This window comes from Leptodactylus fuscus, chromosome 1, assembly GCF_031893055.1.
Source record: "Leptodactylus fuscus isolate aLepFus1 chromosome 1, aLepFus1.hap2, whole genome shotgun sequence".
NCBI classification, from domain to species: domain Eukaryota; kingdom Metazoa; phylum Chordata; class Amphibia; order Anura; family Leptodactylidae; genus Leptodactylus; species Leptodactylus fuscus.
Genome location: NC_134265.1, coordinates 78,357,334 through 78,384,331, shown reverse-complemented (window position 1 = coordinate 78,384,331; position 26,998 = coordinate 78,357,334). Strand labels below are relative to the sequence as shown.

Genomic DNA, 26,998 nt, shown 5'->3' with positions numbered 1-26,998 from the left:
TTGAGTTTTAGAAGTAGATTGTAAAGAAATGGCAATTTTATATCAATCGTAATTTCCTCTTTTGTGAATAGACTCAGAGCTTTCAGTACATGGGTGGTTTTAAATACACAAATTCCCAATAAGTGTGAATTTACATGCAACGAATGTCTGTAGCTATCCCACTAATGCGCAGCAGGCCCTGCAGAAATCTATGCATGTGCCGCAGAAACCAGGCCACACAGATATAATGAGCCCATCGTGAATGGCAGGAATATCTGCAGCAAATCTGTAATGTGTGAATACACCATTACATAGCATACAGTTAGATATGTAGCCAACTCCTTTCTGGCTGCACTAGAACTAACATAAAAACTAAAGAAAGCAGGAAATATACTCACTTTATTAACTGCAAAAGCAGTGATTATATCAGATTCTTTATGGATTATACGCGCTCTTCCTCCAGAAGACACCAAATCAGCTTCAGTCTGTAACAGAAAAACAAAAACATAAATTTGGGATATAATCTTACAATGATCCTCATTAGAAAAGCTGTATATTATAGAATAACAAAAAACTTAAGGAAAAAAAACAAACATGTATTAAGTTTTAATACTTTGGACAAAAATTTCAAGCAGTGCATATGGTGATGAAATTTTGCAGCTATTTGTTCACATATGTCTACCAGATCATACCTATAAGTTGGCTGACAGAATAACTGCTAAGCAATTTTTTAGTGAACAATTTTCTGCATCCATGCATACACGTTCCAGTCCATGTTGGCCAGAAGAGGCAATGTAAATTGGCTCCTATAGGTTCAATAACACTGGGAAAAGACAGTGTGATCTTCCTGGGAAATTTGTAAACAGCTCTGACTTCTATCCAGACAATAAGAGGATTTCATCAGTTGGCTAAATTGATTACTTGTTATTAAATTTGCCCTAATAAATGATCACCCATAGAATAAGGTGTATGGCCACCTTTAGGAACAATTCTGATATTAACAATTGTAATTCTCTATCCTCATTACTGGGGTGTTCGGTCTGTTCCCCAATGAAATTTGTTCTCACTCAAAGATATGCCACCATTTGAGGTGTCCAGAAGTGACTACTACCCACTGAGAACTCATGTATGCTCAGGAAAACCAAGTATGCATGGGCATAACAAGGTACATCTAAGATGAAAGGCCACCTTTTCTTGCATAAAGTTTTGGATAGCAAGAGCCTTTGACAGACCAGACAGAGTGCTGAGCTACCCCCAAGCTGCAACCTCCAGATTTTACATCATAATACTGCTTCGGTCATATACACTGCTTTATCTTCAACTGAAGATTGAACCTTCACCCGTAGCATTACTGTCTCGGCACAGAAGTTCACATCTCTTTGTGCAGACATCTTTCTTTTTTAAAAAAATGAGATACACATGGTCACGAATTTTCCCTAATGAATTCATACCTCATTGAGAGATCTTTTCTTAGTAAAAATGTTTCGGATAAAGGTTTCTTGGATTCCCTCCTGTTTTACTAGATATTGCCAAAGTCTCTTTACTGGAAATGTGCTTGAATGTTTGGACCTAAATTGCAAGAAATCGTTTCAATTCAGTAATCTAAACAAAACATGAACCGTACAAAATTATAATAAACCACAGAAACACAATACAGATAAGAGACAGACATTCATGAAACACACAACATTAGTGGGAAACACAAGACAAGGTAAAAAACTAACAACATTTTGGCATCATGAACACTTTGCTATAAAAGTATGCGTTTGTGTACCATACAATAAATATATCAATAACATTGTATGTCTGTGCTATATAGGATTCTTCCTAAACTGGACCCAACATGAAATATAAAACAGTTTAACGTAATAGACATGTTTTTATTAGGTGATTATTATTATTATTTTTAATGTAATGTAAACACGTTGGGGGGGGGGGGGGTGTTTTAAAAACAGGAAAACTAACTTGAAGGGAGTATTTGTTGGCTCAAGCAATGCTTTGTGTCTCAGGATAGCAGGACCAGCAGACAGGGCGTCTTCTGAGGTTGGTACTGTAATAAAGTCTTGAGGTGGGCCCTCATACAACTCAAGCCGTCTTAATAGCACCTGTTCCCATCTCTGCAAAGTCTTCAGCGTAGCATGGCAGAGTGGAGAAGCCACTGGAAGTTCTGGTAAGGCAAGTAAAAAATTAGATGTAAAAAAAGAAGAAAGTAACAATAAAGGAAAAAATATTGTATTAGATATTAAGTGTATATTAAAGCAAACCAGAAGGCCCAACTGGAATTCATAGCTTTATTTCAGACGTGCGCATGAGATGGAAATAATGCTGTAATATTTTCAATAAAAATACAGAAAAACGCCATTTCAGATCAACAAAACAGTTATTATGTGTAAACAGCAATGATACTATCATATGCCATGATACAAGCAGTTACAACACTCTCAGCAGGAGTCAGGGGCACTTTATACAACCTGATTCAGTAACGTCAGCTAAAAGAGTAAAGAGTAATACAGATGAGGTAGTAACCCTATTCTCTGATACCCCGTAGACCAGGGGTCCTCAAACTTTTTAAACAGTGGGCCGGAGGCAGAGCAGGTCGCACAGACATCGGGAGCGGTGCCCTCCAATAGGTAAAGTGAAGTGCGCTCCATGGCCTGGCCCGAGCTCCCCAGAAACTTCGTTATAAATGCACACCTGCCGGCGTCGTCGTCGGGGCCAGACAGAAGTGATTGGCGGGCAGCATGTGGCCCGCAGGCCGCAGTTTGAGGACCCCTGCCATAGACAATCATCTTATGACAGATGCGCTTTGTCCGATGTCTAATCTGCCTATATCCATCATACTGGTAAGACTGGTATGGATTATTCCAAAGATTTACCTGAAAGTTCATGTCCAGCTAGAGGGTAAAAGGTCTTCAGATTCTGAAGCACAAACTGCACCATAGCAAGGCGCATTAGAGCCCAACTGTAGATGAAACACAATATAAGCGGATGCAACATGGTAAGACAATAGGAGGAAATGGTCACTTCAAATGGCTGTATCTCTGGTTTTATATAACTTAAAAGATGGTTCTGGCCTCACAGGGATGAGGGTGCAGTTCATGCTGCAAATCACATTTCCTAATTATCAGTGATCTCTCCAGATATGTTATAGCTAGGGCTACAACCTTGGCCAATGCCACAGCTCTACATACTGCATTAAGTACAGTTGTACAGAAAAGACTCTCTCTGGCAATGCTTGGAGCATTGCTAGTAGGAAATTTATAGCCTGCTTTCTATTGAAAAGAAGTTAGAATATGGAACATGTTGTATTATACTTAACCTAACACATTAACAAGCATAAAAAAAACCAAAAAACAATTGTTATTCCTCCTTGCAAAGCCTTTACAGCATCAATACCATGTACAGTATCAATAACAGCTATTTTAGGTCTCACAAATTACAACATTGAACTCCTTGAGAAATAGCCCAGTATCACTATAGAGGCAAATGTAAGTGGCTAGAAACTCAAGTGCCACATTGGTTCACAAAGAAAATCACTATGATGTATGGAGGTCACTTCAGCCGATTGAAGGGGCCGTAGCACATGGCTAGAGCTATGGCCTCTTCATTAACATGAATCTGTACCTATATAGCATCTATATAGTAGTGGCGGTGCAGGATATTGCACCTTCATCTCATTAAAGTGATTAGCACCAATCAAGCAGTAACCAGAACACTGCATGAGGCGGAGTAACGCGTCGCTCATTCTGACACGTATACACGTGTCAGAGTGAGCGCTTCAAAACAGAAACCCATTGACTTCAATGGATGCCGTCTTACGTGTGCTACACATTGAAATCAATGGGTTAAAAAGCCTCCCATTGATTTCAATGTGTAGCGTGCGAAAGACGGCACCCATTGAAGTCAATGGGTTTCTGTTTTGAAGCACTCACTCTGTCACGTGTTTATGTGTCAGAATGAGCAGCGCATTACTCTGTGGAATGGGGCCTGAGGCCGTGACCCCACATTGCAAAAACGCTGCAATTTTGGACGCGATGGAAAGGCTACGGAAAAAAACACGGCGTTTCACAGTACTTGTAAAGTTGATGAGATTCTAGCTAATCCAATCCATACATTGCAGAAAAATATCTGCAGCGGAAATGCTGGCATTTTCCATATAGGTATAATAGGGATAGAAAATCTGCAGAGGGAAACTCTGCGGACTTACTATGAAAAGTGCTACAGAAAAAACCACAATGTGTTTCCGCTGCGGTCTTTTCTGCAGCTCACTAGGTGGGACCTTAGCCTTAAGGAAAAATGTAAGAAGGCTGCAAAGGTTGAACCAATATAAGGTGCTAAAGCCTGATTTTTGTTACCTTACATAGAAGAGAAGCAGTAGACTTCATTTTAAAATATTAAATAAATGAAAACTTCTACTTCATCAGATACAGTTCTCATCTTCAGCTAATGTTACACAGAACATTTCCAAACCAAATACAATCAGTAAATCAGATTTGGAAAACTGCCATAAACTTGGTGAACCGTATCAGTTCAGAACAATTCAAGGTATACCTTTCCATCCAACATTTCCATAAGATAAGGCCATCTTAAGCTACTGCATATTAAGTGTAAAAGTAACAAAATCAATAAGAAATGATATCTAAGAAAACTAAATTATGGGAAGACAATGCATCACTTAAGACAGATAATTCAGTAAACCTAAGCCTTAGAAACCAAGCAATCCAGCAAGTGAGACTGCAGGCACCAGGCAGAAAATCACATTACAAGGAGGAATGCATTTCCTACAAATTGCACAGCACAGATAATAATAAAAATTACATCAAGTGAACAAATTATTCAATAATACGTATAATAGTGTGTATAATTTGTTTCTTGGGCCACCTGCACCGGCTGCGTATTTGTTGCACATTTTCCAACTGGATCTACACACAGCCCACTTAGTATTATACAGGAAAGCAAAAGCCATGCTGATCAGATTCTACTTTTCACTATACGTAGGTTTTGCCACATATTTGCATTTCAAGAATCCGCCCCTTATGCAGGTACCCCTAGGCTAAGCAGATTATGTAATTTTTAATGCTGACAATGATGCTGTGTGCCTTGACATAACCCAGCAGTCTCTATTATATATAAATGTGTGGAATCCAGCACTTGGTTTCTCATATTAAAAGGAGTCTGTCACCATTTTGTAGCATATTATAACAGAAACACAGCCAGCTAGGTCAGGCTCACCCCACGAAAGTTTGTGCACCAGTGGCTTATTCATTCATTTATTTCACAATATGCAAATTAACAGTTTGTTGCATCAAGGACGGCTCGGCTGCTCCAAACTGCTATGTCCCATACTACTCTAATTTTCATGGGAAAAAGGAATTACAGTCAGGGGACTCACTTTAATGGACGTTATATCCAAATACTGAGTCTTCCCCATGACTCGAACACGGACTTCTAATTGAGTCTATGATGTGATCAAGGTATTAATATTGTGCGTATTGCAATATTTAAAGAACTGCTAAGACTTTTGCATGACATTAGATAAATACCCCTACAGCAGTCAAAAGTGACCCGCCTGGGCAACAATGCAAAACTTACAATTAGGTTCCAGGTTTGAATACAATGTCAGCAGCCTCTATGTATCTGTCACTCTTGTCCTAATACAACTTTACACCCTTTCTGCCTCTGTTATTCAGCAATGTACCTGTAGGAGTTTGGATTGGAGTGCTCTTGAAGCTGGACTTCAGATAAGGACATGTCATCATCTTCTTCATCATCACTACCTAGGCTGTCCTCAGAATCATATTCCAGTCTATTTTGTGTCAGTGGAAACAAAGGCTGAAAAGGAAAAAAAAAAATATTGCAATATAAGTTACAGTGACAATTAAATAAAAGTATAAGACATGGGGAGCGTGTGTTTATCCTTTAATACGACTATGTTTTATCTTGGGTAGAGTATCGTTTTATGTATTAGTTGCGGCCCAGTCTGGCATTCATGAATTACTAATGTTAAACATACTCGGATACAAAGGAAAAAGTCCAGCAGGCTGTGAAACAAGAGCTTTATTAAAATGTCCGTCCATTTGCTACTTTGACAGCAGAATGAGAAGATGTAAAGCTGTGGGTAATTGACAGGCAGCAAGTACCCAGAGAAAGGTGCATGTGCACGAAGGAAGAGTGCCCACGTGGTTCTGAATCACCACCTACAGCTCACTAGTCAGGCAATGCCCAGGCCTCTATTGAAAACATTCCAAGATATCATTGGGTGCCCAGCAGTGGACATGCTTATTTACAGGTGTCTTCTGCTTAACAGTAAGGGTCCCTTCAAACAGGAAGTTCCGTTCTAGAAAATATAGTCCATATATGAACTTTATTTACCAGTTTGCACCATGTCCAGACACCTGGACTGACAGTATCAACGCCATCTGTGACACAGAGTCACTGCGGAACTACCATCACAGACTGGAAGCACCACAGGACGGGAGTCTTTCAGTGAGGCAGTGACATATGGCATTACATAACTATAATAATGTGAGCCCAGGTCTCCAAACCAGCTGTAGCCCAGGAACTACAACAGATATATAAACTGTATTTTCCAGACTGTCCATGTGCAAGAACCTTAAAAGGGTCCATTCTTGTAAGATTAATCAGCTATCCTTCGGATAGACAGTCAATACTAAATTAGCTGTTATAGGACAGTGTGGCGCCTGGTAATGTTTACATGCCAGGAGTTCTGCTTCTCACTCACCGTGCAAAGTGTAGCTGCTCCTACACTTTGTACAATGAGTGAGGAAAACAACTCCCGGCATACAAACATTATTGGAAGACGTGCAGTCCTGGAACAACTGATCTGTGAGGGTCCTGACTGTCAGACCCCTGCATATCTGACACTGATGGTCTATCCTAATCACAGATGGATAACGCCTTTAAGCCAATATTACATCAGTTGACCAAGCATTGCGTAAAATCCTATGGTACAACAGTCCCTGATATATTAAGGTCCTATCTTTTATGTTAATAGTGGGCCAAGCCACATAATGCTACCATACAGACATAGTGACTTTTTAATACCTTAAAGTGGAATAATCAGAATTTGCTTTGAATTCTTATTAGCCACTGCCAGAGTTTTTTTTTTTTTTTTTTTTAAAAAACCCCAAACATATTGATGTTGGATGATTGTGAAGACTGCACCAATGGTGAAGGTGCTTCACATCTACCCTATGTGTCACATCCTGTATTGTCGACCATTTTCTTTGAATGTATTTTATTTGCTTGCACATTGGGTTGTCTTATTGTGAATACATATTGTAAGAAAGGTTTTTTTTTTTTTTTTGTCATCCGACATGATATAGCATCAGTTACTATTTTTATTGTGAACTTCAATGCCAGTAATGTTTTTATTTAAAAATCCCTTTATACCATCTGCGGTAATACTAGCTCACTCGGTCCTAACATCTTTTGGTTGAAGGTCTTTCAGGTGCCTGTATAAGCACAGGACATAAACGCTAATGCATACTTATACATTATTTGCAAGACCATTGATTCATTACCAGAGAATATCATGTACTATACTGTTCACTGACACCTTTTACTGAGTATATGTAATAAACAAGCAGTCATAAGGGAGAGAAAAAGACACAAACATGAAAAGCTCACACTGCGTTCATTGTGTATTTTTGGCCTAAACACAAGCAAATGTTCTGAAAAGCTACACCAGGGATCAGCACTGAAACTACAACCCTGACAGCATACCTCATCCACTTCTGTGGGAGCTCCAAGAAGAGCAAAGCTAGTAGACATGGTGGGACACATCTGGAGTGTCCTCCCTGGTTTACATTGAACATATCATAAGATCTAATGGTATTTCTTCAGCTGTACTCAAAATGTAGTTGGCTTAAGTGTGTATAAACCTGAAAATCTACCAATGTATATACCATAAGAAATAGAGCCCTATTAAGTGGTCTAGTTCTGCCATCAAGTATCTAGGGGAATGGATCTCTGGGGACCCGGGTGAGCGCTAGTTCAAAAATTACCTTCCCCTCCTTTGGGTAATCAGAACTGACTTCAGACGGTGGTCTAATTCCACATACACATGGTTTGGATGCTGCGCCATTTATAAAATGAATGTGATGCCCTGCCTACTGTATCTACTTCAAACTCTGCCGATTCATTTCCCCCGTAGTTTCTTTAAGTTGCTGTAATGTATGGTGACCTCCCTAATTTTGTCTGGCAGGGTAAGCACTCTAGACTAGCCCAATTGACTCTCACATTGCTGAAACAGTGCGGTGGGCTGGGACTCCCTGCTTCAAAGAGTGCTGCTGTGTGTCGCCACTTCCCTATCAAACAGTGGATCTCCCTTGAGAGTGCCTTTTCTTTTCTTTTAGCCCCCCCCCCCTTTATACTTACTCCCCTGGCTGGACTCTACAAACCCCACCTTCCTGAGGTCTCACACTACTATAGAACCCACTGAGTGTGCAGGTCACGCTTTCATAAGGAGCAGATCTCCCGCTCCCCCTCTCCTTTGTTTCCTATATTGAGCAACCCCACCTTTTTGGCGGGTGTTTCCCCTGGGCCGTTTCAGTAGTGGCAGGAGGTGGGCAGGCAGAGGGCTGTGCATTTCCGTGATGGCGGCAACTGGCAGTCTCACTAAGACCTACTCGCGGACCTGAACCTCCCTCCCCTCGGCGACTCCTTCAGCTTACCCACTTCCTTTCCTCATTGCCCAACTCCCCAGCCTATGATAAACAGCTCTCAAGGTTTGAAAGGGCCAGTTCTGGGTCCAGCCTGGTTAGGCATTCTCTTGGATTTCTACTTGCTTTTGGTTCCTCCCCACCTCCAGGCCATAGATCCTTCTACTTGGCTAAGTGGGAGGCAGACTTGAACCTGACCCTCTCTGACTTGCAGTGCGCTGGAATTCTTGAGTTCGCTCATAAGAGTTCGATAGCCAGTAAGTATCAGGAGGCAGAATACAAATTTCTGACCAGATGGTACCATGTCACATCTAAATTACATAAGTTTTACCTGTCCTCCTCTTCTGCCTGTTGGCGCTGTAGCTCGGAGGGGACACTTTTGCACATCTTCTGGGGTGTTCTGACCTGGGGGATTTCTGGGACGGTGTCCAAAGGGTGCTCGGCCAGATTTCCTAGGTCCCCCTCCTTTATACATTGGCCTTCTTCCTGCTCCAACTCTCAGACTTCTCCCTCCACGCCTACCCAAAGTCATCTTTGCAGCACATGGTCAATGTTGCCAGAGCCTGCATCCTGGTGCTCTGGAAATCACCAAACTCACCTTCTCTCCGCCACTGGATACACAAAGTGGAGGACATCCAGAGCTTGGAGGATCTCACCGCATCTCTTTGAGATACGCATAGGTCTTTCATGGACGCCTGGACACCATGGATTCTCTTCCAGGGTACTCAGACATACAGAGATCTGGCGGGTTGATGCCGATTCACTAGCCACATGCCCATTTTCAGGGGCTGGAGTCACTTGTTGTGCTCCCTGTCCCCCCCCCCCCCTTTTTAAATCCTTTTTTTCCTTGCATTTTACTTCTCTTCTTCTCTCTTTCCCTCTTCCCCCCTCCTTCTCCTTTGTCGGTGCTGTATTTGAGACTCGACTCAGCTGCTGTATATGGTTTTCCCTGTACTGCCGCTGTTCTCTGCATTTTGATTTGTTCATGGGCCCTTATTGTTTGGGTCTGTCCTGTTATTTGTTTTGTATATTTGATATAAAGAATTTATATATTTAAAAAAAAAAACCCACTAGAGCTCTATTTCCACTCTAGGAGATCATATGCATACGCTACTGCTCTATATACAAAAAGATTAATGGACTTCTACCCAAGTACCTTTGCTATGAAATAATCCCAGATGCTTAATTCAGGAGGGATGAACTTCTCACGGAAAATTGATGTACCCTGGTCTAACACCGGCGAAGCAAAAACAGATGGACTCTCTTTGAGTTGAGCTTTTGCAGAAAGTCTGAATCTTTTTGACGCCTTGTCATTTTCTTCAGCTGCAGGAGATAAAACTATAAAATAAGAAAAAAATAAATCATAAGCATGCAAAAAAAACAGCATTTTCCTAATATTTTTTTAAGAGACAAAAACCTGTATACACCAAATGAACATAAAAAAAAAAAAAAAAAAAAAAAAAACAAGCTGGGCTTAAAAACAGGTTTTCCAGCCCTAAATGAATTTTTCACACTCATCATAGGTCATTAGGCACATGATTCATTGGGGTCAGACACTTAGACCCCGTACAGTTCAACTCTTGGCAGATCTCATGTTGTGAACAGGATGAGCGTACAGACTACTCCTATTCCAGTAATAGAAGAGTCTATGCAGCCTCGTCCATTGTATAGCAATGGCTCTGGGAAACTGCAGCAAAGCTTCTATGACGTGAATAGGAGCAGCCTGCCTACACCTCCTGGCTGCAACAGCACATCCCAGGAGCCGCCAGAACAGCCGAACTTTATGAGCGTGCACATGTCATCTGTATGGAAACTCCATGTGGGGATGGAACGGGGAAACGTCAATTAACACATTCATACATTCACTAGAACAGCTCTATTAGGAAAACAGTGATGCTCTTACAAAGCAGGGGGAGCGAAGCATAGTAACAATGACAGGAAGAGAGTCACTTGTCATTTATCTACTGACATCTCTGCTCTCTGTATGCATAGAGGGAAGGTGGTCAGTCTTGACTTTTCAGCATAGAAATGAGCAGAGGTTTCAGTGGGAATATCAAAGGCTATACTGCATCTGTTGCAAAAAATGTATATAATGGATCTGCTCTGCTCCTCCTGCTCTATAACATGATGCCTGCACTTTGCACTCTGAATGGAGTTTGTATGTTCTCCCCAGGATTGCATGAATTTCTTCTCCAGTTTCTTTAGACATACCAAGAGTGTACTGATAGGTTAAAGTGGAATGTAAAATGTGAGCCCTAAGGGGAAAGGTACCGATGTGAGTGATGCCAACTCTCTGTACAGGCTATGCTGGCACTATATCAATGAACAAAATAACAACACTACAAAGAGCGAATTCTGCACATATCCGTATGCAGTATTTCATGATTTCATTTCGGATGCAGTAGTAGTGAAACTACTGAATAAACTATTGTGGTAAGACCTAGATGGACATGTATGGGATACTGTGATTTACTGTGAATTTTCATATACAGGCCTTTAAAGCTTAGTAGTGAATTCATAAATAAATGATGTATAAGAAAAACCTATAAAAGTGGTGACTAGTTTTTAGCAGTCTTCCTTTAAAGAAAAACATTAACTGGAGTCAACTTACCTTAGGTAAACCTGTGATTACTTAAGCTGAAATACAACACAGAATATTCTACATATAACAGATTGAAGAACTAAAGCGTGCACAAACCGCATGCACATGCCCAACGGAAATTGTCAGGAAGAAAAGAATGGTCTTCAAAGCCAAAAACATGTATTCTGTGAAAAAGCATTGCAGAATTTAGCCGTATTTATCATCCTCAAACCTCTGCCGTCCAATGACTTATTTGGTAAGTATCAGACCCGTATCAACCACATGTCACGTTATTTCATTAGATTAAGGGGAACAGAAGGTCTTTCTACATATTAGAGCGGATATTGTAGTTAATATAAGCAAACTTGAAATGGAGGCCATTGATGTTATTAGATGGAAATAAGTGAATTGAGTGTGACAGCGACACATAACACCACATAACACTAGAAACCGCAAAGAGCATGCCAATATCAGGAATAACTAAAAATACATCCCCTGCAACCTCTCCAAAAAATTAAGTTTACGCTTTAACTGAATAATGGGAAATATTACATTAGATGAACATTGAGCGAATTTGCCAATTTTGGGGAGATCAGCAGCATGTCAACTTCTTTCTTATTGCATAAGAGTGAAAAGTGATTCCCGCTCCCTACCGAGAACACAGGCCCACCAGGGGGAAGATCTGGTGACAATGTAAGCTCGCAGCAGACTGATGTGTACAGGGACTGGATAGTGTAAGGGTAAGTTCACAAGATGTAACGTTGAGCGTGATCTGGCACGTATACATGTGCCGGAAGATGACGCGCTCAAAATGCTCCCAAAATAATGCGGCGTATACGTCCCTAACTCCCAATGAAATCAATGGGAGCATTTTGAGGGCGTCATCTGCCGGCACGTGTATACCTGCCAGATCACGCTCAACGTTACATCATGTGAACTTACCCTAAGGGGGAAGTGATGCACAGAATTGTATTACACTTTACTACCATTTACTAGATAACAGGCTCTAACATTCTCCCTAGCAACATTCGAATCTAGGTTTGGCGCAAAACCCCCTTTTTTTTTTTTTTTTTTTTTTTACATTTCTGTGCGCTGTCCTCGCCAAATTACCAATAAAGGTGCATGGTAAGGGTGTGCAGATTTGTCATCATTTACACCAAAAATATGGCATAAATTTGACCACCTGTGAGCTGACATACATTTATCCTCCAGGCACAGGGTCTGGCAAAGAGAGCATGTCACTAATAAAGCAGCTTGTGATTCCAGGATTATGACGACGGCGTGAAGAACCCCATTGTGTATTGTAGCTATATACAGATAACCTTAAAGCTATGAACTGCAAGCAGAACTTTTCTCTCTGCCAATTTGTGGCGGAAACTTGGTGGACCCCATTAGAGTCTATGGGATCTACAAGTAACTGCTTTTTAAGTGGGTAGGGCTGCAACTTGAATGCTAGTGGGAACCTAGCATCAGCTGAGCATGGAAGGAATTGGGAGAGAATGCAGTGGGGCGGATCAAGCCAAAAGGTATTTCAAGTGTATAGCTTACCAAATTTCGCCAATTCTGCCTATAGCCTGCAGATAAGTAAATATGGCCCTTCATAATCCCTTCATCCCCAAACTCCCTATCGTATAACGATACCAAATATGACTATGATGTTGGTTGGGTTAAAGGGATCCTATCATTAAAATGCTATTTTTTCTGACTAATACATAGGAATAGCCTTAAGAAAGACTGCTATTCTCCTACCTTCAGACGTCTTCTCTGTGTCGCCGTTCGGTAGAAATCCTGGTTTTCTTTGGTATGCCTCTCCCCGCATCATCTTCTGGTGCTGGGGTCAAACTTCAACGCATGTGCAGTCGGCTCTGCCATCGGGCCTCGGGCAGTGCCAAATGCACATGCTCACGGCGATTTTCTTGTGGCCACTTATGCGAGCGTACTGCTCATGTGCAGTGCTCTCCTGTAGTTCAACGGAGCACAGAGCGTAAGCAGCCACAAAAAAAATGGCCGTGGGCATGTGCAGTCAGCTCTGCCCGAGGCCAGATGGCAGAGCCGACTGCGCATGCGTACAAGTTTGACCCCAGCACCGGAAGAAGACGCAGGGAGAGGCCATTCCAGACGAAGATGGAGGCGGCTCTGGAGATTTCTCTCGCAGCATTGGGGACGCCCTCAGTGCTGTTTCTGCGCTGGGGACTGCCCCCTGAAGAAAACCGGGATTTCTACTGAATGGTGGCTTAGAGAAGACATCTAAAGATAGGAGAAGAATAGCCTTTCTAAAGGCTATTCCTACATGTTAGTCAGAAAAAATAGCATATAACACCTACGAACAAATGTCCATCAAATTGTTACTGTTGTAGGTTATACAGGTTGTTTTTGCCTGTGTATGTAATATGTCATTTTGATATGTATTCTCTTAGCCTTCATTTGACAGCAGTGATCGGACGCACAAACTCTTCGCTAGCTTTTGTTTACTACATGTTTTATGGTATATTGTTTTTAGATATTATTAAATTTTACAACAGTTTTAGTTTTTCTTTTATCATTCAATAAATATTTTAAGTCTAAAAACTAAAATTTCCACACTTTCGAATTTGCTTCAATAGAAAGTAAATAAAATTTGGCTAGTAATCTGGTTGTTTTTTTGCATCTGTTTTTCTGCCCCCAACTGCTGTAGTAAACCAACCTCCAGTTCAGTGGCAACAACGATTGTACATTTAGGAGATTAGCTGTCCATTTTACTCAATGATGAAAGCTTTTCCTGTATACACTCTCATGGAAGAAACAAGACACAAACCACTCGCGGGGCTGATTCAACCTGGATGGCGGCAATATACAATCCACTACTTCCACATCATAAGAAAGGAAGAGATGTGTGTGTTACTTGTACTACATGTCCCCAATGACCCTTCGCTCCTGCCCCCTCCCCAGCGCTGGTTGCTGATTGTTTTACCATTATTTCTGCTGCCCATTAGCATCCGAAACGGAAGCAATCAACTATTAACAAAAAACAATTAAAAAAAATAAATAAATTAAATCTACTATTTGAGTTCAGCATGTAAAATATACAGGAGACTGCAGACCTATCTACACAACACTGCAAACACTTTACTTAAAGGATTACAAAACTATAAAAACACACAAACCACACCATATACCTGAAAGCAAAACGCTAGCCACACAGCAAGTTAGTAAATCAAGATGTGTAGGTAAAAAAAACAAAGGGATCGCATGGATTTCTAATAGTTTTTCATCCGTGGATGAGTATAAAAGGGTATAAAGTTTTGCATAAATTCCAAAACAATATTTTTAGTGTAGATACCTTAGTACTGCTTGCCTATTAATACTATAAAGTAGGTCTTACAATGTATAGGCTGCTGCAGGTACACAAGGAATTTCCCACTTTGCCAATAAATTAACAATTAGAAATCCAGTAAAAAATAAAAATGCAGTATAAAAGACATCTCTCAGAGCTAGCCTATAGTCTCGCAATGGAGGGGTTTAAAAAAAATAAACCAAAATAAACCAAAATAAACCGCTGCCCTCAACTAAAATGTCATTTCTTGCCTGAAGGGCTGGGAGGGCTATGGGTACTGATGGCAGTAAGGGCTTTGGAAAAGCCAACACATTCCATGGAGAACACAACTACCTGGTGAGGACTAGGAATAGAAAAGTATTTTCCTGTCAAAACAAAAAGAGAGAGAATATTCAGTGCACAGAGATGGTCTAGAAAGGGATGTCACACAGCACTATAGCAAAGTTATTGAAGATTTGGTGGATTTAAAAGTAACCAAATTAAATGTGCCTATGTCTAAGGGGCGGGTTCACACCTGCGCCCGGTCTCCGCTTTGCAGGTTTCCGTCTTCTGCCTGAGATACTGGACAGGGGACGGGAACCTGGAAGTCAGTTTTCAAACCCATTCCACTTGAATGGGTTTGCAAAGTGACCGCCCGTGAGCGTCTTGTGCCTCTCCGTGGCGAAACCGGTTTTTAACTGGACACAGTCCTGCATGTCCTACTTTGTATCCAGTTAAAAAAAACGGTTTCGCCACGGAGAGGCAAAAGACGCTCACGGGCGGACACTTTGCAAACCCATTCAAGTAGAATGGGTTTGAAAACTGACTTCCAGGTTCCCGTCCCCTGTCCAGTTTCTCAGGCAGAAGATGGAAACCTGCCGAATTGCCTAATGCGGAGACCGGGCGTAGGTGTGAAACCGCCTTTACTTAGGAGCAATCTCCCTCACCTTTAAAGAAATACAATACAGAACTGAAGAAAAAATAATAAAAAATAGAAAGGAGTCTCCGAGTTCCTCACAAACTGCTGCAGTAAGTACTGGTGATGTAATATGCTGAAAATTTTCTACCTGTACATCTGAACTGAAAAATCAATGTATGTGCTACATGCGAATATACCCTTATAGGGGTACTAAGCAGATATCACCTGACCTGCACCTAGTTCTGAAATATTGAAAGAAAAAAAAAAAAAAAATCCTCATATTGGTTACATGTCCGTTTTTTCACAAATCAACTTGAAGAATTGGAAATATGTAGGATAAACAAGCATAAGAAAACAACAAGAATATATACCGTATATACTCGAGTATAAGCCGAGTTTTTCAGCACAGTTTTTGTGCTGAAAAAGTGCTCCTCGGCTTATATTCGGGTCATTACGGTAATTTTCTGCTAGCAGGCCAGGATAGCAGACCCCGCCCCCCCCCCCCACCACTCCATCACACGCCGGGTGACGTGGCCACGTAAGCTCAGGCCCGCACCCGGCGTGTGGCTGCTTCCTGCCCTGCTAGCAGAAGTACCGTAAGTACTTCTGCAGATTTTAATGTACAGCATCGCCGCGCTCCTGGCAGGAGCGTGGCGACGCTGTGTGCCCCGGCACCCGCCCCGGTGTCTGGATGCAGGGCTGTAAATGTAATGGCGCCGCTCTGCAGAGCGGTCGCCATAGAAACCGGCACCTCCGCTGTAATGCTTACAGCAGAGATGCTGAAGCTTATGCCTGCGATCTCTGATTGTAGGCATAAGCTGTGGCATCTCTGCTGTAAGCGTTACAGCGGAGGTGCCCTCCGGAGATGTCCTCCCCTCCTCCTAGTTCAAAATTAGCCCCTGGGGCCGGTGCCCACCGGCCCCATACCTTTAAAGTTGCAGGCCGGCTCCTGCGCAGCGAGCTCGCAGTAGCCGACCTGTTCCGACGACAGCCGGGAGCCTAATGAAGGCTCACAGGCCTGTCATCGCTATATTACTATTACGGCTGGTCTATGACCAGCCGTAATAGTAATGTAGAGAATCTCCCATAGACGGCAATACACTTTTATTGCCGTCTATGGAACTTGCAATCAAATGACTGCAGGTTCAAGTCCCCCAGGGGGGCTAAAAAAAGTTTAAAAAAAAATAAAAAATAAAATAAATAAAAGTTCACAGCGAGTTCACACCAGCACCTGATCTCAGTTATGCAGGTTTCTGTTTTCTGTCAGCAGAAGACAGAAACCGACATTCAGTGTCTGTGAGTGAGCCGTCTTCTGCTGCCCATGGCAAAACCGTTTTGTTTTTTGTTTTTTACTGGACACAAAGTCCTGCATGTCCGACTAAAAAAAAAACAAAACGGTTTCAATGCGGAGAGCAGAAGACGCTCACCAGCGGACACTTTTCAAACCCATGAATGTTTCTCGGGCAGGAAACGGAAACCTGCATAACTGAGATTGGGTGCTGGTGTGAACCTGCCCTCAAAGTAGAAAATGACTGTGAACCACATACACATTAGGTATCCCTGTGTCTGAGAGTTCCCAGTCTACTGAATATAGGGGATCTGCAGTGCTTCTATTCCGTCGGGAAGGGGTTAATAGGAGCACTGCAGATACCCTATATTCAGCCAGGCTGAATTCCAAGTGGGGGTAAAAAACCCAGTCCTCAAGCTCAGGGAAGGGGCAGACAGATAAACAAAACACCCCCTCCCCTTTCCCAGCACTTACTGCACCCAAGAACTCGGCCATTTTAATTTTTGAAATTTTCCAGTAGCTGCTGCATTTCCCCCTAGGCTTATACTCGAGTCAATAAGTTTTCCCAGTTTTTTGTGGTAAAATTAGGGGGGTCGGCTTATATTCGGGTCGGCTTATACTCGAGTATATACGGTACACAGAAATGTATATTGCTTGTGTCCTAATAATTCTTTAATTTTTAAAATTATTTATTTGATACAGAAAAACTTGATGCGTATTTTGTTGTTTATTTTGCTCTGATTTGAGAACGAGGGAGTAGCACAAGGCTAGGGCTACACAGAGATTTTGTCACATGATTTTTATGAAAAATTATGTTTTGCTGTGATAAGCATGTGTCTGCGATCGTTTTTTTTTTTTTTTTTTTAAGATTAAGATTAACTTTTTTCCTCTGTACAAATAGACGTTATTGAAACAATACAAATGATCTAGACAGCAAGCAAAATGGAGGCAAAGATGTCAACGTACAAGTCAATGTACCTGGAATAAGAACATGGCAATGACAAGAGACCAAACTGCTGCAGCCCCTGTGATACCTCCAGTCTATCCTGCAGAACTGTCAGTGATCAGGAAGGACCAGTTTATAAACCAAGAAAAGCACCAAAACACATAGAAAATGTAATAAATTTAGTCTTAGAACTAAACAAGTGAGATGGTGCATGAGACGCATTGAATTATTTCAATCAAAGTCTCCATGTAGCCCTTGCTTAAGTGCTTTCTATGTATTTGTCATTCCTTTTGAAGCCACTCTTAGTTTCAGGCAGGCAATGGGGCCTGGAGTTCTGTAAAACTGCACACACAAGAGTCTATACTAAATCCTCTCCACGTCACACAACTACCCGGGGACTGGCACATCAGTAAGAGATTATCCGAAGAATCATGGATGGTTCAGGTCTATGGACTGCTCCCCTCTACCATTAAATTAACAAGTGGAAAACAAGAGGTCCATATACTGTTGTTGCACAAGGTCCTCTGCTGGAGTCCACAACTTCATATACATTCAGGCACATTTACTAGGCTAAATGCACCAGAATTAATGTTTAATGTGTAACAAAAAACTGGCCTGTATGCCATGTGCTACATATAATGTTTTAGACACTTACGGTAATTCATGTTGCTGGATATAAGAGTGGGGGCTTTGCAGCAAAGAAATAGGACTTTATTAGTGGCAAGAATGCACCAAAATTGGGCACTATAAACTTTGACTAGATGGTAGACAAGTGTACAATATTTATCATCCAGAATAAACCAGTGATAAATGTGGTGCATAAGACTCTGTAGTCCAAGTTTGCAAGGTCTAAAAATTTTGTACCTTTCATGTCCTCAGGCACATGCGGTTTCATATACCGTTAGAAAGCAGACAGTGCGCTGAATTCAGGGCACTGTCGGCTTTCCCGTTATGTGCCCCGGGGGAAGAGCTATCCGTGCATTTACTGATAACTCTTCACTGTCAGAAGGGCATTTCTGACAGTTTGAGGAATTCCCCTCCTGAAAGTAGTGTCCCTAGAGCTATACTGTCAGAGGGGACGCACTTGTCCACAGACTAATACTGGGAAGGGGGATGGGGGCGTTACTCACAAACTGTCGAACGCCCTTCTGACAGTGAAGAGGTATTGGTAAATGCACAGATCTCTCTTCCTCTGGGGCACATAACAGGAAAGCTGACAGGGTGTTGAATTCAGCTCACTGTTAGCTTTCTAGCGGTATATAAAACCATGTGTGCTCGAGGACATGAAAGGTCCTCTCTAAACAGCAGCCGTGAATCTTCCCCAGTGTGCTTGTGCTAAACTACATTCCTATAAATGCTGGTACTTAACACCCATGCCTTGTTAAAAAATAGAGAACTATTAAAAAAAAAAAAAAGCCCCCTTCTCAAATGATCATTAGGTATACACCTGACATGGCAGAAGTGGAGGCGGGCCAAAGAAGTGCCATTTTATTTAGTGGCATTAAACATCCTGACTTTAAACGCTTTAAGAATTATTTAACACAAAGAGTACACTAAGACAGAGAAGACAACACATCACTAACAATACAAGCAGGTTGCAGCGCTATACATTACTGACATACACAAATGTGCAACACACAAGACATCATGGACTCTAACCCCCTGACATTTCAGCATTTCCATTTTGCCCACAATACTATGTAAGTAATGACTAACCTGTGACTGGTTTCACAGGCATTTGCCCCCTGCATGGAATTCGAGCTCCACCACCGAAAACTGCCGACCACATTTTATCACCCAAAGGATGGGCAACTATGCAGAATAACTCCTGGCTTGAGTGAGTGGCTAATCCATGAATGAAGAGGCTCAGGTAGACGGCAGTAAGAATTTCACACAGCAGGATTGTAAGGCCTGGTTGGGCTTCCTCTCCAGCAGAATTAAGCAGGCGGATTAAGCTACTAATTCCTAAAATGGACAAGAAATACACATTTAGATATACTGAGGTTGGTGGCTTACACCCACAGTAATATTTGGTAGCTGGCAGCAATATCTCGGGTACTAAGCTTTCTATGAAACACAACACAGGGATAAAGGTATATTCACATTAAAGGGGTTTTCCAGGACTGTAATACTTATCATCTGTTCTTAGGATAGATATTAACTATCAGATCAGTAATGATGACAGCATCCTGCTGATCAGCTGTCTGAAAAGGCTCGCACACCAGTTACATCACATTCATTGGTCACATGATCATGTACAGCTCAATCTCACTCATATGAATGAGACCGATCTGCAACATTAATCACAGTTCTGATACTAGTTATGTATCCTAAAAGATAGCTTATTAATAATTATTATTATTGTCGTCCTGTAAAACCCCTTTAGACTGAGGCCCCATGCCCCCAACACAATTCTTGTTGCATATTTTTCCTGTATTTTTTTTTTTTAACCAAAACCAAGAAAGGATACAAAAAGGAATGGGAAATTTATAAGAGGTACTTATACTCCTGATCAATGGCCTAAAAAATAAGCTGCGATTCTGCAATGTGGGGCTATAAAAAAAAAACAAAAAAAAAAAAACCTGTCTTCCAGTCACTGAAAGCTGTGCTGTGATGATTTTTCAGAAGCAAAATAACCCATTAAAACGGTGGCCCATATGCCGAACAGACCTACATATATAGGTCCTCTTTGACTCAACATATACCAAAAAAAAGTGCCAAATTGGTGTTTCATCAAAATACTTTTAGTTTCACTGTAGGATTGTAGATTACACAAATCCATATAGAAGTATCCAGAAAAGTACTGTGAACCATTATACACAGTGGCATATAATGGATTCTTCCAACTAAGGTATACGGTGGGAGATTCTCCTAAAGTATGCTTCCAACTTAATCTCTTTAATCATGTGAACAGAGCCTAAACTACAACACAAAAACAATTCAAGATTATATTTCTGCAAGTTATTGAATGAATTTACTTGTAAAGCAAATAAGAGAAGTCATTTTTGTTACCTGACCAGCAAGCAAGGTTTAGGTTCACTTCTGTGTCAGTCTCCATTGGAGACTCCACCGGTTACAATATAACAATTATGTAAACCCGATGGACTCACATGCTACTTATACTACTTGATTGGTGATATGGGACAATCTACTTGAACTGCTTGGCTTTGGAGGTAGAGTAACAGGAATAATACCTGGCCAGTGGGTGGGTGAAGTATTTGGTATGACCGCTTCATCCAGACTTGTTGTACGTAGAGGCTGCCTTTGGATAAGAAGAACACTCTGGTACACCATACCTGTAAATGGGTTGGTTTGAATAGAGGAACTGAAAAACAAAATGACATGCAATAAGGAAATTATTTCATCATGTGAAAAAAGTTGCAGCTAAGAAAATTCTCTTCACAATAAATGGGGCGTTGTCATATTAGGACATATAAAGTGGAACTAATCACCTCATTGGACAAGTCCAGCTCTTTTGCATCATTTAATAGGCCCCGGTCCACTGATCCCGGCACAGTTGAAAGTTTTCCCTAACCTCCACTGTTCCCAAGCCAATGAGTGCTATTCGTTTTGGTGCCTGACATGCTATTTAGTCTCTCTACTGTGATGTGGGCAGCATCGGGTGTAATGTTTAACTCAAATTGTCCACCTCTGACTGGAGCTCTGTATCACAACCCCTTTCCTGCCCACCTGACAGTACAGAGTCTAGATCGCTTATCAGGCACCAAAACTAACAGCTAGAATTGCCAAATATACATATAGGCCCCCAATATGCCAAAAGAGTGCCCAATCAGTGGGGGGATAGAGAAACAAAAATTCAACTGTGTCAGAATCAATAGTGCAATCCAGGACTCTTCTTCTGGAAATTAAAAGTTATCAAACTTTCATACCAAACATCTGCCAACCATCTTATCCCTTATTGATTCTAGCAGCAGATGTGGCAACCTTTCAATATCAATGATCTCTCGAAGGAACCTGTCAACTGGTTCGTGCCACCACACCATATGAACCATAAAATCCCAACAGACTTTCATAGAAAAACAGAATTTATAAATTAGATGAACACGGGTAGATGAGGCCAGGCATGGGGACAGGAGGCCAGGCATGGGGAGAGGAGGCCAGAGGAGGCCAGGCATGGGGAGAGGAGGCCAGGCATGGGGAGAGGAGGCCAGTGTGCAGGTTTTCCCTGCCGTGCTTGATTGACTCTCCTTACATGGAAAGAAAGAGAACAAAATCCTCCCCGCCTATCCTTACTTATAAGAACATAAAAGTTACAAAGATCTAAATCTCCTCCTGACTTCTATACCTGTTGGCTGGTCCTCCACAAAGGCACTGATAGATACAAGCTGAGAGAGATGCAGCCAGAGTGTGCATTACATAGATCTGGAACAGAGGGAAATGTGAAGCATGAACACATTATTATAGATCACATTTATAAATTATTGGATTGGATACATTTTTTTTTACTTGGAAATTGCACTCGACAACATACCTTATTACTACGGACATCAGGGTGAGGTGGTGAATCAAGATGTATTATGGCATGCAGGATATCATGAGTTAGGTTACTGAGATGTAATAAAGGATTGGCCACAACAGTTTTGGCACTTGCTGTGCAGGCAAACAAAAGTGGGATTGAAGTCTGTTCTGTTTGAGGATTGGAAATGACAGAAGTATCCTGTAAAGAAATAGGTTTAATTCATTAATTTGTGAAAGAAAAAAGAAAAAGATTATATGCAAGTATTAGGGCCCCTTCACACAGAGTATACACTCGCTGACTCTGAACGCAAGGGCCCCTTCACACGGAGTTTATGCTCCGCTCATTCAGACACGTATATACGAGCGTTTCAAAACACATCCCATTCACTTCAATGGGAGTGCGCGTAAAGGCCCCTTCACACGGAGTAAAAGCGCGTGTATTTTGGCAAAATACACGTGTAAAAATTACACGTGTAAAAAGAAGCCTCCCATTGACTTCAATGACATTTTTTACATGTGTTAAATGTCATTGAAGTCAATGGAAGTCTTATTTTTACATGTGTACTTTGCCAAAATACACGCGTGTTTACTCCGTGTGAAAGAGCCCTAACACTTCCGAACCAGCGGCGTTAAAACAGATCCCATTGCTTTCTATGGGAGCTGGCATTCGTGCGCTCCCCATAGAAATGAATGGCCTTTTTTCCCTGAGGAGATAGGCCATCAGTGTTTAATAGAGATGAATTCTTTGCATCACTTACTAAGTGGATGACTGAGCAGCTCTGCAGTCTCTATAATAGTTACACTGATCTATGTACAGTCACATAGTGGCAGTGCATGCTATTGAAACTTTGACTCATTAAAGTAAATGGGACAAGTGATTGTACAGTATGGAGCAGGCAGTAGCACAGCATAAGGAGTAGGTTAGGAAATAGAACACCTTTTCTATGTGAACTCTAACAACGAACTATTTAGAGTAGATATAGCGTTTGCAATACCCATAAGATACTACTTAAAAAAAATAAGTAAATATAATAACGGTAAATAAATATTATATATATATATATATATATATATATATACACACACACACACACACACACACACACACACACACACACACACACATACATCAAAAGGGTGTATTAGTTGCATTCTTACAATATTTAATCTGAAGTCTATGCCAGCAAAGCTGCGGTGTGTTCTGCAACCAAAATGCAAAGACTTGGACTTTGCACGTCGTAGCCAAATGATGTCGTATGTATCATAATAGAACAACATTTACAACCATTATATACATCTTCACAATGTGATCACCTAAACAAAGTTTTAGCCATTGAAAAAAAAAAAAAGTAAATTCTGCATAGCTAAATAAGACTTCCATTAGTCTCTATAATGAAAAGGCCGCTTGTGATTCATGGCCAAAATGCAGTAGGTTTGGTATATTTTACATGATTATTATGTTGGGGCTGCATATTTATAGTCATATGCATAAGAATTTACAGTTACTACTTGTGAGGTTACAATTTCACCCTGTGAACTTTATGATGCACAACCACAATTGCCATCGAGCAGACTCAGCAGTCCCCTGAGTCCACTGTCCATTTACCATCCACTGTAAATCCCTGGGTGAATAGACCTAAGAGGCTAAATAGTTGCCTGCATGACGACAAATATTCTCTTAGGTTGCATGTTACCAGCGTACCAGGTGTTTGCATTGGACACCAGGAATGCACACAACCCTCGGGGCAATGACACACAGACTGCTCATTATTTTACATGCAATCCATGGTGTTCATATTGCTCTCTAGTTAACTAGTTTAAGAATACGCATTCCAGCTTTTCTTGTCAGGCTCATATTGTTTTTTTTATTTGAGATTTTCTTGAGATTTATACATAAATATTCCCCAAAGTATATCTAAGTTGAAAGCATCTAGCACCAAGAGTCGATCTATGCCTGCCCTTTGCTACTTTCCTATACTATTTTTTTTCCAGACTAGGATTAAAAGGTTTGTCTAGTTTCAGACAAATATTGAAAAGACTATCATTTATATAATAAATACCAATATGCTTTCTTTAAAGAGGACCTTTCATGGGTTTGGGCACAGGCAGTTCTATATACTGCTGGAAAGCTGACAGTGCGCTGAATTCAACACAGTCGGCTTTCCTGATCTGTGCCCCAGGTAAAGAGCTTTCGGTCCCGGTACCATAGCTCTTTACAGTCAGAAGGGCGTTCCTGACACTCTGTCAGGTACGTCCTTCTTCAAAGCAGTGCCTATCCCGCTGTACAGTGTGAGCGGGGAGGAACGCCTCCTCCGCTCCTGATAATACTCGTCTATGAACGTGTACTGTGAGCAGAGGGAGAGGGCGTTCCTCTCCGCTCATACTCTACAGTGCGATAGGCGCTGCTGTGGAGAAGGACGTTCCTGACGGACTGTCAGGAAAGCCCTTCTGACTGTAAAGAGCTACAGTACCGGAACCGATAGCTCTTTATCTGGGGCACAGATCGGGAAAGCCGACTGTGTTGAATTCAGCGCACTGTTGGCTTTCCAGCAGTATATAGAACTGCCTGAGCCCCAAACCATGAAAGGTCCTCTTTAAACATAAAAAAACAAAAAAACAAAACCACCACCACACAACCTGTCCATGGCCATGTTATATACAGTCCCTGGTCATTAATGTGATGAACACACAGGTAGGTACACAGCTCATTACTGCAGAGACATCATGACTGGTAATGAGTCATGCACCTCTGTGTCCATCACACGACCATGGGCTGATTCTTATCCAGGAAGTAAGCAGCAGAAACCGGTAATTGATGCAGAAAGTAAATTGGAAAACTGTAGAACTTCACTTCATTATACAATCAATAACATTTGTCTCAATTCTTGTCTGAAACTTGACAACCCCTTGAACTAGTCACGTGAATGTATATAATACAAGTCAATACCTGCTGAGACTCTTGAAGAAGCAATATCAATTCCATCCGGACTGAGGCCAGTCCACCGCCATGAGATCCATGCAGGACACAAAAACTCAAGAACATCCTCAGAAGGGACTGGAATTTTAGTAACCACTGACGTCTCTGCAAAAGTTCTTTCCTCTGCCTTGTCGTCACTTGATCAGAACTCTCTGAACTGTCATCATAAGAATAATCTGTGGCTCCTGCCACGTTTAGCTCATCCAGGTTAGCGCTGTAGTCACAAATCCTCTGAAGAGCAACCACTGCTTTCTCCAACCAGCTATACAGTTGATATCGCAATTTGCCACCATCGACTTCATAACCAGTAGATAATGTCCGGAGCTCCCCAGTTAGTATCTTTAAACATGCTCGAAATTTTAGCTGTGCAGCGATCACATCTTCAGCATTACTGAGAACGTCATTCTCATCAATGCTCATAGATTCAGAAAAACTAGTAGTGGTTACCTCAGGTTTATCACTTTCTGTACTTTGTGAGGGCTTTACATCTTTCATCGACAAGCCAGACCCCTCGGACTCCTCTGTATCACTATCCCACTTTAATTCCAAAGGCTCATCTTCAATAACCATGGATGGCTGACTCCAGTCAAATGAAAGGGCTGAATTCTGCTGTTTCTCTAAGGATGAATTAGATACTCCATTGAACAAGGGACTTGACCAGTCAAAGTCACAAGCTGAATCTTTCTTCTCTCCAAGTAAAGGAGATAATGGTGTAGACACTTTGCTTGTATCTGCAAAACTTGATGTTCGAAGCCGTGGCTTTGAGCGCTTTACTACCTTGGGCATTTTGGATAATACTTCGAGAGCCAACATGGGGCAGCCAGCTTTCAAATGAGCATGTGCAGTGGTGAAAAACAGCTTTCTTTCCCCCAAGTTAATTTTGTCAGCGTTTTCAACAGACAGGCGCATTTTGGTAGATGATGTCTCTGAAGATCCATGTTGTCGTCTCAACAACATAGGATGAGTTCTTAAGAAATTGTAGAAATTGAAGACTGATGGATCACAGATTGATGACAGGCTCCAAGAGTCATCTGCAAAACAATAAGCAACAGCATAAACAACATTTACTTAAAAGTAAACTAATGCTTAAACAAAAAAGAAAAGAAAATACATACATTAGGATAAATATTTTGTAAGGATTATGTTCTTTAAAGAGGACCTTTCATATCCTTGGGCACATGCGATTTTATATACCGCTATAACAGCAGACAGTGCGCCAAATTCAGCACACTGTCAGCTTTCCCGTTATGCGCCCCGCGGCAAGAGATATCGGTGTAGTTACCAATATCTCTTCACAATCAGAAGGGCGTTCCTGACAGTCTAGCGCACTCAGCTTTCTAGTGGTATATAAAACCATGTGTGCCCGAGGACATGAAAGGTCTTCTTTAAATGGGTTAACTGGTTCTTTAAGACTGATGGCCTATCGTTAGCATAGATTAGATTGTAGGGGGTGATAATCTTGAACATCATCATAACCTTCTTCTATGAGCACTACATGAAGATGGAAAGGAAAAGTGTTCCAAGGTATACAAATATACCACGGACCATATTGCTGACTCTAGTTTCAAACAGCGACCTATACTATTTCCACTGACCTATCCGTATTTCTTGGAACACTTCCCCCTTCAAGTTTCATTCAGTGTTGTCTAAAACGTTCCAATCCGTCAGGGCAGTGAAAAACAATAAAAACCCCAATTAATGAGCAAATACATTGACTGGTTTTTGTGCTGCCTCTACTTTCTGTAAACCAGACATTTATTGACTGTGCCTGGTACTGAGCTCAGTCCTACTCATTGGAGATGGGGTGAAGCTATAGGACATTGTAACACCAGGCACAGGTACTACTTGAAGTA

General features: G+C 41.4%; 1 protein-coding gene across 1 annotated transcript in view; it reads right to left on the bottom strand.

Moving 5' to 3' along the window:
- Positions 1-26,998, bottom strand: part of DMXL1 (Dmx like 1) — a 98,866-nt gene that overhangs the window by 14,213 nt on the left and 57,655 nt on the right. Inside the window, exons 25-35 of the mRNA XM_075272123.1 lie at positions 25,116-26,176; positions 22,182-22,367; positions 21,996-22,072; positions 20,884-21,014; positions 19,406-19,654; positions 9,820-9,986; positions 5,678-5,811; positions 2,856-2,941; positions 1,945-2,146; positions 1,431-1,548; positions 378-464 (exon numbers count right to left, since the gene is read on the bottom strand). Of these exons, the coding sequence (XP_075128224.1) occupies positions 378-464; positions 1,431-1,548; positions 1,945-2,146; positions 2,856-2,941; positions 5,678-5,811; positions 9,820-9,986; positions 19,406-19,654; positions 20,884-21,014; positions 21,996-22,072; positions 22,182-22,367; positions 25,116-26,176 (2,498 nt within the window). The remainder of the gene's footprint in view (positions 1-377; positions 465-1,430; positions 1,549-1,944; positions 2,147-2,855; positions 2,942-5,677; positions 5,812-9,819; positions 9,987-19,405; positions 19,655-20,883; positions 21,015-21,995; positions 22,073-22,181; positions 22,368-25,115; positions 26,177-26,998) is intronic.